Source organism: Varanus komodoensis, unplaced genomic scaffold (assembly GCF_004798865.1).
Source record: "Varanus komodoensis strain SLA01 unplaced genomic scaffold, ASM479886v1 scaffold5, whole genome shotgun sequence".
NCBI lineage: Eukaryota > Metazoa > Chordata > Lepidosauria > Squamata > Varanidae > Varanus > Varanus komodoensis.
The window spans coordinates 215065-227138 of NW_025336087.1; the positions used below are offsets into that span (position 1 = coordinate 215065).

The 12074-nt window shown below is 45.4% G+C and overlaps 1 protein-coding gene across 2 annotated transcripts in view; it reads right to left on the minus strand.

The window, feature by feature from the left end:
• The window catches only part of PLCXD3 (phosphatidylinositol specific phospholipase C X domain containing 3), a 139285-nt gene that overhangs the window by 67739 nt on the left and 59472 nt on the right, over nt 1-12074 (minus strand). For both annotated transcript variants that reach the window (XM_044446600.1, XM_044446599.1), the window contains exon 2: nt 7996-8704. In XM_044446600.1, coding sequence (XP_044302535.1) covers nt 7996-8704 — 709 coding nt within the window. The remainder of the gene's footprint in view (nt 1-7995; nt 8705-12074) is intronic.

The window sequence follows — 12074 nt, forward strand, 5'->3', positions numbered from 1 at the left end:
GTGCCCCACAAAAACCTGATTAGCAAACTAGCAAAAGGTAGGCTAGCTGGAACATCTATCAGGTGGATCCTCAGCTGGCTATAGAATCAGACTCAAAGTGTGCTCATCAATGGTGCCTTCTCAAGCTGGGGAGAGGTGACAGATGCAGTACTGCAGGGTTCTGTCCTGAGCCCGGTGCTCTTCAACATTTGCAGATGACACCAAACTGGGTGGGATTGCTAATACCCTGGAAGGCAGAAAGAAGATTCAAGGTGATCTTGATAGGTTGGAGTGATGGGCTGAAAACAACAGAATGAAAATAATAGGGACAGATGCCAAGTTCTGCACCTAGGAAAAAGAAACTGAATGCATTGTTACAAAATGGGAAATACTTGGCACAACAATATTGCAAGTGAGAAGGATTTTGGAATTGTTGTAAATAACAAGCTAAGTATGAGTCAACAATGTGATGTGGCTGCGAAAAGGGCAAATTAGACTGCATTACTAGAAGTATTACTTCCAAATCCCATGAAATACTAATTCATATTTATTCAGCAATGCTTAGGCCTTATCTGGAGTACTGTGTCCAGCTCTGGGCACCCCAGTTTAAGAAAGATGCAGCATGCTGGAAAGGGTTCAGAGGAGGGCAACAAGGATGACCTGGGGACTGGAAAGAAAGCCCTAAGAGGAGAGACTGAAAGAACTGGGCATGTTTAGCCTTGAGAAGAGAAGACAGAGGGGAGAGGTGATAGTATTCTCCAAATCCTTTAAAGGTTGTCACACAGAAGGAGGCCAGGATCTCTTCTCATTCATCCCAGAGGCAGGACTCAGAATAGCAGGCTCAGGTTACCGGAAGCCAGGTTCTGGCTGAGCACCAGGAAAAACTTGCTGGCTGCCGGAGCCCTCTGACGATGGTACCAAGGACCCAGGGTGGTGGTGGGCTCTCCCACACTGGAGACATTCAAGATACAGCTGGGCAGCCATTTCTCAGGGATGGTTTAATTTGGAGTGCTGCACTGAGCAAGGGTTGGATGTGATGGTCTTCAGGCCCTTTCCAACTCTACTATTCCTGTTTGTAAAAATGGTGGTATGGACAGGTGAAGGGAGGGGAGGGCATCTGATTTCAGGGAAAAAACTTCAGGCAGAAGGTTTAGGAGAGGGACAAAGCACATGAGGGCAAAATGCCAAAGAATCCAGGGGAATCAAACGCAAGAGAGATCATGAGAGCCTGGATCTCTATCCCAGCAAGTTCCTGTGGGCAGCAGAATGTGGGGGCAGTTGGCTTCTCAGAGATTTGGAGCTCCAGATGAAGATCCAGGGCTGGAGCTGCCCCAGGCTCCCCCCCCAACCCCCCCCACCTCTGCTTGTATGGCTTTCAAAGGTGATTAGAAAATGCAAGGGGTGGGGGAGCTACGCTAGGCATTGGGTTGTGCTTGACTCATTGGTGTGTCACAGAATGCCCACCCCCAGCTGTCCTCCTCCCATTTATTTCTGCCATTCAAACTGGGAGTTCTTCAGACCAGTTGTGTCTCAATTTTATAAGGTGTAGCTTTCCTCTCCTCAAAGCACATCTTCCAGTATGTGCTGAACTTACAGTGCGGTTCTGGGTGGAAGGAGGGGTGTCCTCCATGGACTGGTGGACGGGAAGAAGTGGTGTCCTCTTGGCCTTCTGCAAAACAGCAGCAACTTGGAGAAGGAGATACGCCCCATGGGCTTCCTGTTGCCTTCCTCCCCCCCCCCCCAATCCCCACCCAACCCAGTCGCTGCCTCTCTCGCTCTGCTGCTGACTTTTCCAGTGAACGGGACAGTGAATGCAAGGCTGCTTCCCCACTGCCCTCCCTTCACGCCCACATGTCCACTCAGAAATGAGTCGCATTGCCTTCACTGCCGCTTTCTCCTGGGAAAGTCAGTACAGGAGAGGAGCTGCACTGGCTTTCAGAATTGTTTTTTGGTGGGGGGTCCTCATTTCCCTGCCCTCACCTTATGGGGGTGGCATCCAGCAGCCCCACAGCCCCCCCCATTCTCTTCTCCATGATTTTTTCTGAGGGGGAAGCAAGAATGGCCCCTTTGTCATCCATCCATCATCCATCCGTCCATCTTCTTGTTTACTCCTTTGCATTTGCACACAGGTAATGGATGGGAGGAAGTCTTTTCATCTTAAGAGAAAGAGTTATCTCTCTGACCACATCCACTTTCCAATTCATTGTATTTCTCCTGGAGTTGCATTTGGGTGTAACACAGGATCACGTTTTCAACACAATATTCATTCTCAACAATATTCATTAGCGTGTATCCCCCTAGTGGCAAATGTGCTTTGTGTCAAGGCTGTTACAATTCTCCCTGATGAACAGAAAGGTTCTAGTGCAGGTCCCTTCAAGGCTAGCGTAGTCATTAGCGCATCTTCCTGGTACTCAGGAGATCTGGGTTCAAGTCCCCACTGGGTGACTGGGCCAGTCACACGCTCTCAGCCCAACCCACCTCACAGGGTTGTTGAGTAGATAAAATTGAAAGGAGAAGGAGAAGGTGGATTGTGTAAGCTGCCTTTAATTCCTTGATGAAAAAAGGCAGGATATAAACATAATGGATACATAATAATTACAACTATATCCTATTTCAAGCACTGGGGCAGTATGCCTCAGTTTACCATCTGACCAAGAACATGAGAGGGGACAATGAAGTTACCCTTATATCCTAACTTGTGAGCTTCCCACAAACATCCCCCCTCCTGCCCCCAGCATTTGGTGTTCAGAAACACAGTTCTTGAAAAGTCACCCGCCTCCCTGTCTGCTGAACTAAAACAATCAAAATTCAGAAAGAAATAATCAGCAACCAAAATTGTCAGAGTCATGATGAATTTGGCACATGTTGTTGGCTAGTCAAAGAAGTGAATCTGGCATGTAACTCTACAGCAGAACATGTGAGGTCTGAAAACAGCTTTCCACATTTCTTAAGGAAGTCTAGAAAAACAAAATACTGTGCAGGCACCTGACTGAGTTTCCCCATTCTTTCTCCCTTGCCAATTGCTGCAGAATCCAGTTTTAAGCGAGGTTGCAAGGGTGAATCTAGCAAAGAGCTCTAAGGAATCTCCTCCTCCTGCTCACACACAGGAAGAAGCATTATTAGATGCCCTCCTTTCAAATGATTAGACCCCAGGGACTACCTGCCTCTGGTATCCAGAGCGGCAGTCTTAAATGAACGTTATCAGCCTCAAACAGACACCGCGTATCGGCTACTTAGCCCTTAGCCCTGCTTCAGGGAAGACCTGGAAACTCTCTTCACTCTTATCTTGATTAAAATGATGCTCTTGTGTTGTGCATCAGCTAGGCTGTCTGAGTTGGGAGGGAGGAAAAGCAAAGCAATTTTTCATTCTGAGCAGGGCAGACTATCTGCGCCCTTGTAACTCCCATCTGTATTAGAGAAACAGCTTATGGCAGGTGAGACGGGCTTGTGCGTCAGCGGGACGCACCACCATTCAGAATGATCAGCAAAGGGCTCACATCCAGCTGCCCAGAGATCTGCTCTCTGGCAGAACACCTCCTGCCCAGTTCACATTTGGAAGGCTCTGATCTAAACATGTATTTCTGGCAGTTACAAAAGGTTTCAAGATAGACAGAATACCTATTAGGGCAGTCGCCTGTTTAAAGACATTGGAATAGATCCATCTTTAATCAATGATTTCAGTTTTGGATGAAAACTGCAATCCTATATCCATTGATCTAGGAATATGATCCAATGAACACAAAGCAGCTTACTTTTGGATGGATTTTTATAAGATGCCATTGTAAATCTGTACATATGTGCAGGCGCATTGTTATTTCAAAGGAGGGAGCAAAATGCCACATTTCTTTTGTTTTAGATAGCCTGTAGTCTCTGTGTCACGGCAGTGGTCATATTAGAACAGGCATTTCCTTCTGTATCAAAATATTGATTAAGAAAGGAAAAAGAGGCATTCCCTCATCTGTGTATATGAGAAGTACCCACCCAGTTCCTGCCAGGCCCTGCTTCTACAAAGAACTAAACCCAACTCTGTTTAGAATATAGATTCTGAAGAGGTCTTCTCTACCCATCAGATGAGGACTGCTCATTTCAGGACTGCTTGGCATAAATGGACAATGTCTAGATTAAGTGTTCTAAAGAACTTGTGACTGATGGAAGTACGGATCAAGAGAGGCAACACATGTATAAGGGATAGAAGGACAAAATAAAATCTTAGAGTCAGAAGGCACCCTGAAGGTCATCTAGTCCAGTCCCCAAACTCAATGTAGGATTTGCATATAGAATGAAGCAACAATATGCCTAACTGATGTCCATTCAGAAGGGGAAAGTGCTTTCTATCTTCACCTCAGAAATTCATATTTTCTTGTTCTTTCTCACTCTCTGTGTACATGTGTTGCTACACTCTTATAGAACCAACTGACTGGTCTTTCATCCTCTGATTACAAACTTGACCCATTATGTATAATTCTAATCAGCTGAACCAGATATACCCATAATGAGCAGGCCCATTAAAATAAGAAGGAATTATGCTAGGCAGGGCTGACTTAAGTTCCTTTGATGCAAAGAGATCTACTCTAACTGTGAGTGCATTTGGATCCAATCCATTGCCTCTAAGTTGCCATCGCAACTTACCTATCATGCACAATTCTTAGCAACCACTATTTCTTAATTCACTCCATCAAAGAGAGAGAAAAATGAAGATTTATTCTTTTTTAATGTATTTAAGAACAGAATGTAAGAGGACAGAAGAGGCTAAATGATGTTGTAACTATATCTGTTGGACTCATATTTACAGCTATTGTGTCTACACACAGAGGCAGGGATTGGGACAAAGATACATACACTAACGATAGGATCAAATTCCTGACAAAATATATACAAATAAGTGAAACATCAAAAGCTTTTAAGGCTTAGATGCACTCCAACCTCACCTGAACTTTGATCTCTCTCTATTTCTATTGCATGAGGACACAGGAAACAAATTCAAGAGAATAAAAACAAATTGCTACAGAAACCTTTGTACCATTAGAGTTATGTGCATGTGTATCCTCCCTGTAAAAGATGCACAGCTTTGTTGGATGCTAGCTGAACAATTGGCTTCAAAATATCTCCATAAAGGGATTCCTCACCACACAAAATTAATTATTCCTATGGGGAAAAAAAGAAACAACAAAACAGCAACCAAAACCCTTGGAAGAAAGGACGACACATAGCAGGAAGGACGACACATGGCCCAGTCCTCCCATTACAGCTAGTGGGGCAGAACCACTTCTGGAACATGCTGGCAGGGAGAGAAGTGGGAGCAGTAACAATGTGTTGTCAGAGAGAGTCGAGTGTGCCACAAAGCACAAGGGTGCCCCATGCTGCCCCGTTGCCTTGAAGCCCAGTGTGGGACATGGCAATTCTGAGGCACAACTCAACTGCTGCGCCACTGTTTCTCCATGTGGAATAAGTTAATAAGAACATAAGAGAAGCACTGCAGGATCAGACCAGAGGTCCATCTAGTTCAGCATTCTGCACACGTGGTGGCGAACCAGGTGAACACAGGATCGCTCGAGCAGGATGGGTGCAAGACCTCCACCTGCCCAAGCTCCTCGGCAACTGGTGGATGCAGGCAGGCCACCCCTGAGAAAGGAGGCAGCACACAGCCAGCAAGGCTGGCAGCCGCTGATAGCCTCCTCCCTCCTGGATCTGTTTAATCCTTTTTCAGAGCCATCCAGATTGGTGGCCGTCACCACTTTCCATGGCAGTGAGTTCCATGGTTGAACTATATGCTGTGTGAGGAAGCACAACCTCTTTCTTGTCCAAAACCTCCCACCAATCAGATTCATGGGATGACCCCAGGTTTGACTGTTATGGAAGAGGGAGAAAAAGGTCTCCCCCTCTACTTTCTCCACATCCTGCCTTATTTTAAACACCTCCATCATGTCTCCCTTGCCTTTTTTCTAAGCTGAACAGTCCCAATTGTCATAGCTGCTCCTCATAGGAGAGCTGCTTCAGTTCCCAGATCATTTTTGTTCCCTTTCTTTATACTTTTCCCAACTCAGTGATGTCCTTTTTCAGGCAAGGTGACCAGAACAGAACACAATATTCTAAGTGCAATCACACCAAAGATTTGTATAAGGGAAGTAAGATTTTGGCAGTTCTGTTCCTAATAATGTTTAGAGTGGAGTTTGCCTTCTTTACAGCAGTTCTGCACTCAGTTGACATTTCCCCTGATCTCTCCCCCACGACCCCAAGATCCCTTCCTGCTCGGTCACTGGTAACTCAGATCCCATCAGCTTATACTTGAAGCCGGGATGTTGTGCCCCAACTGGCATTTCTCTACACTTGCTCATACTGAGCTGCATCTGCCATTTTGAAGCCCGATCTCCCAGCTTGGAGAGATCCCTTGGGGATGATCTTCTCCTTTTTAGAAAGCAAAATGTCTTAATCTATTTCTATGCAACTTAAGAACTTACATTAGTTTAATAGCTGTTAATGCTTCTTGGGAACTGGAGGAAACTGTCATTCTGTGAAAAGGATGCACTAGGATGCCTCTAACAAGGTCGTCTCTGTATCCTCACCAAACATCGATTCCCAGGCTTTTTACTGAGCTTTTATCTTGTGGATATGAGGCGCCCAGAGGTGCTGTGGCACAGTTGGGCAATATACAAATGTTTTAAATAAATAAAATAAATAAGTGAAAGCCACTCCAGATATAAGCTCATATAACACACTGGTGTAGATCTGCCTTTTGTCTCTCATGGTTTTATGGTGAGTGGCAACTAGGTATGTGATAGACCTCCATTTGAAAATATCTTGGAAGTGATACACAATCTCCATCTTGGAGGTGATGAGGACTGTGTTACTGCATTGATCTGTAGCAGCACATTCAGAAATTCTGCTTATGGCAGGATCCTCCTCAGCTGCACAAGGACAGAGAGTTCTTCACTACCTCAGTATAGCTTTGGTCTATACAGAAGGGTTCCTCTAGGCGGTACGGTCCTAGGACTCTGACCTGGACGCTGCAAGAGTGCACAGTTTTAGCCTCCTGCTTGCTAAAATTTGATATGCTTAGAAATGTGCGGATGCTCTAGCTGGAGATTATCATAGTTCTGTACGGTGGGTCATGAAGTCAATGCTCAGCATCAAACATGTCTTGAGCTGTGCCTCTCCCGGGAGAGCACATGCTTTGCATGTGAAAAGTTCCAGGGTTGAACCCTGGTGCCTCCAGAGAGGGCTGGAACAACTCCAGGCTGAAACTCAGGCAGTCAATGCAGACAAAAAGGGGCTCAGCATATGACAACATCCTACATCCCACAGCATATATGAATTAGTGTGACCTGGGGGTATGAAAGCATGGATATTCTCCGATGTTCAATTACCTCCTTTCTCTCATTTATAAAGGATTACAGACACATGGCAAATCCCCAGATATCTATGCATATTTATGCTGAGGCATTGCATTAGGCTGGATCCAGATCTAGGCCTACTTAAAGTTAACTTAGGTCTACTCTAACTATGGCTAAATCTGGAACCGACTAATGGCTTCCTACAGGCAGCAGTGAGCTAGCATGTTTCTGGGACCTGGGCCCGCCATTTACTGCATGCAAGGTTTGACTACAATAATCAAAATCTGAACCTACCTACTGCAGTTAATAAATGAACATGTTTGCCAATAAGGAACAGAAATAAGAAAACTAATTAAATCTCTCATCAAAGTAACAAGAACTTTTCTTGTTTTCCTTTGAAAAGTTTCAACATTATTCCTGAAATATGTCCAGAAATGGAAACAAGGGGGAACAATTAAATAAGAAAGGGATCTTCACCTCCTCTCACAGGAGTTTGCAGCTGGTAGATCTCCAGAAGTTTTGGATTGGCTCAGAGAAGACCCTGCCATCTTGGCCAATCACTTGTCAGCAATGTAGGAGTTGAAATCCAAAACTTCTGGAGTTCTACTTTCTCCCCACCCAGAACTACAGAGTTTCCAGAGGTTCTGGCATCTACCTGAACACGCCTTGCTATACAGACACTCACCTTTCTGTGATAGTTTCTCTGAGACCACTAGTGACTCCCTTGACCACAGTGCTAGCCTTTGGGGTCAGCACCACCTGAGATATAAAAAAAGAGCCCTTCTTTCTTCTCTCGGTGATTGATGCCTGGAGAAACTGGATCAGTTTTTCTGGATCTGTCGTATTTGCCCACGGGGCTGGCATCATCTGTCCTGGCCATAGAAATGGGACTTCCAAAGCCACTGGACTGTGGTAAAAGACCAAAACTTGATAATCCTTCTCCCATAGGTATTGGAGACAGACTTCGTGGGCAAATATGGCAGGGCACATCTTACTCCCAAAAGTGCCTTTGAGCATTTGGACCAGTTTTTCGTGGTGGCATTTCTGCATCCCGTAGAAGTGATTGAAGTCCAGCAAGACCACTTCCTTATGGTGGTCAGCAAGAAAGGCACTGATCTCCTCAAGGCCCTCGTTGACTTTGGCACTGAATAAACCATGAGCAAAGTAGAGTTCATTGTCAGGGTCTCTGGGCTTAGTGGAGATTCTAAGATCAAAATACCGAATGCCTGCTCCCAGTTGGCTTGTAAAATTCATTGTCTGTGTTGCCAGCCATTTTCTCATCAGCTTTTTAGCCACAGTTCCAAAAACAGAGACAAAATTCTGGACAGTTTCTGGTTGCTCAGGTCCAACTGGAGAGGCCTCATCAATGTAGAAGCTAAAGGAATCATGAGACCCTAGAGATAATAAAGAAAAGAACAGTTTGTTTGTTTTAAAAACAAGGCAGAGTTTGTAAACAGTGATACATAATGCTCAGCAAGAATCTCTCAGTCTCTCATGGTAATGTGCAGGAAGTCGGTACAATTCACTTACCTCCTCTCTCATTATGCTAACACCAGTTCTTTTAGCATAACAGTATGCCCCTATTAGCAATTAATGAATGGAAATAGGGCTATCTGTGATTAAAGAATTACCAAATAATTTCTTTGCAGAAGGTGCTTTTAATGAACAAATACGATTCTCTTGCTTGATTGCTTCACACACGGCATGGAACTTGCATCATGTAAAATACCGGTAGGCAGTAACATAACAACATTAAATTAACCCATGACAAGCAGCAGCACCCTAACACAGACTGTGGATCATGTGAAGGTTGCTTAACCCTCACATAACCCATATTCACTGGGTTTTCACAATATGGCAATTCCTGCAGGGGGCAGGGCTTGCGTATTTAAAATGGCAGCTGCATATACCCTACATGCCACGCCCTGCGTGCCATACAGTTATTTACCCACAGTGCGTTGTTGTGACATGCGAACTGCTCCAGAGGGGTTGGATCCAGGAACTGCATCCTGCAAGAGAAAGGGCTCCAGGCATAGAAGCTCCCTGCCCCTGACCATTGGGCATTCCTCCACCACCACATGTGCCAATTCTCATCTCTCTGCATAGCATTTCAGGGGACTAGAGGGGCTGCCACTGGGGGGAGGAAGTGGAGAAGCCCACCTCTGCCAGCACAGTTGATCCAGTATAAATCTGGATCCAGCTCAGTAGCCATTTGCACCTTGATAAGACAATGAGGGGGGTGGCTCTGCTTTTATGGTAGTGTTTGGAAGTGGGACCATGTTGTTAGAAGTGGGGAAGGAGAAGACCACTGAACTGACTTCTCGGCTACATTTGGTCATTGCCAAACTCTGCCTGTGCCAAGTCTCTTCTGAGTTCTGCTTCTGGCAATGCCTGCGACTCAGCACTGGCGAGTGCGTGACTTTTATTCCATAAGCCCTTGATATGCCTGAGGAGGTTGTATTTGTGTCATCAGTCTTGCAGGAAACACACGAGGCTGATCTAGCTCAGTGTCAGTGAGGAACAGCTCCAAAGGATGTCAGTGCAGAGTATGTTAGCTCAGCCCCTGCTTAGTCCTAACATCTGTGGAAACAAATATGCCTTCCAGCTTAAAGCACAACCACAGCTGTGTCCCTGCAGCATTGCAAAATGTGGCACTGTGCTGGCATTGCTGAGATTTTGGTAAAAATATTCAGAGAGACAGAAGACGGGAACAGTTGCTCTTTTGTTCCATGGGATGAGAACCAAAGCCTCATTGATGGCACTGTAGCACATGAGTCTATTAGCCTTTGCAGGTGAGGTGGAGAAACTGGACTATTCCATTATGGGTGGGCGGGTGGGTGGGTGGAAGATGAATCAATCTACCAGATCTGGAGCACTGGGTGGGCTGAGTTCCAGTGCTGGAGGAATGTACCACATAATGATGGACGCAAACATGGGTGACTTAAAAAGAAGATGAGATGAATTCATGGAGGGCAAGTCAATCAATGTCTACTAATCATGATGGTGATACAAATTAACCCCAGAAATCAGAAGTTGCATGAATACCCATTCCTGAGGAACATGCACAGGAGGGCAAGACACTCTATTTTTATTTAATCCTGGTCTAAGCAGGTTTCTGAGGACCAATTCTAGTGCCTGAAAGACTGAATGGTGGTTTGGCATCCAAAATTAAGTGTCATGGGGGGATTCACATCACATGGGAGTCTGCTCAGATAAGTTATGGAAAGCCAGCAATAATCAGGGCCTTTGGTGCTCTCCTTGACAACTTGTGCTAGAAGGTGTCCATTCACGCAATGCTGGACTAGAAGGTGTCCATTCATACAATGTTGCATGACTCTGAGCCAGCCAGAGGAACATCTGAGGGAGGAGATGGGTTTCTAGGAAAGAGTCACTTGATTTTCAAAACATTATTTCTGCAAGTAAAGGTATCAGTGACAAAGGAATCATAGAATAGTAGAATTGGAAGGGTTGGACCTGAAGGCCATCAGGTCCAACCCCCTGCTGTTGCAGGACACCACGTTACACCATCCCACTCAGATGGCTGTCCAGTTCCTTTTTTAATGTCTCCAGTGTGGGAGAGCCCACCACCTCTCTGGGCAGCTGGTTCCACTCCCGTATTGCTCTCACAGTTAGGAAGCTCTTCCTGATGTCCAGCCTGAATCTGAATTGTTGCAACTTGACTTGGTTATTCTATGTCCTACACTATGGCATCAGCAAGAAGAGATCTTGACCTTCCTCTTTGTGGCAGCCTTTGAGCAACTTGTAGAGGGATACCATGTCCCCCTCTGTCTTCTCTCCTCAGGGCTGAACATGTTCAGTTCTCTCAGTCTCTCCTCATAGGGCAGTGCTTCCAAACCCTGGATGATCATTTCTGTTGCCCTCTGCTGGACTCTGTCAGGAGATTGCCCCTAAACCCTCCTTCATTATCTGAAAAAAACATCATTATGTCCATCACTACTCACAGCTGACAGTTCGGACTTTTTTTACTGAGGATCTGGAAGCCAGCACCATAAGACAGACATTCTGAAACAAAGTAGTACTTTAAAAGTAGTTTGACACCAGCTTAAGAAAGATGACTTTGTTCTGTATTAGATGTCATCCCATCCCACTGGTCTTGCCAGGACACACACATTATAATGGAATAGAAGGCACTGTGAGCACAGTGATGTAATTTATTATATGGTTTGTTCTAGTTGTGTGCCTGCATCCAATCTCCATGTTGAAATATAACCCACAAGAGTCAAGCAAAGGACATGTGTGTGTGTATATATGGCTCTGGAGGGGCCATAACTCAGCGACAGGGCCCATGCTTGGCAAATTCAAGGCCCCAGGTCTGCAGCTAAATGAGAGAGAGCGACAGACAGAGGACATGAGGAGGAAGAGCAAGAGAGAACAAGAGAGGCAATGGGGAAGAGAAAACTAAAGGCAATGACGAAAAGCAGGCAGAAAGGAAGGAGCAGAAAAAGGGATGGGGCAGTAAAGGAAGAAGAGAAAGGGGGAAGGAATGAAAGCAAGGCAAGGAAGAGGAGTGGGGAGAGAGGGACAAATGTGAGGACAAGGTGTCAAAGAGAAATGGGGCAGAACAGGAGAGAGAGGAAGAGAGAAAAAGCAGAGAAAAAGGACCACAGAGTGAGAAAAAGACAAGGGGAGAAAGGAAAGGGGACACAAAATCACGAGAAGGAGAGTCACTTCTTTGTCTGAGGAAACTTCTTGTAGTTAACTTGCATGGCTGAAGGACAAATTAACTAATAGTTCCCATTAGTT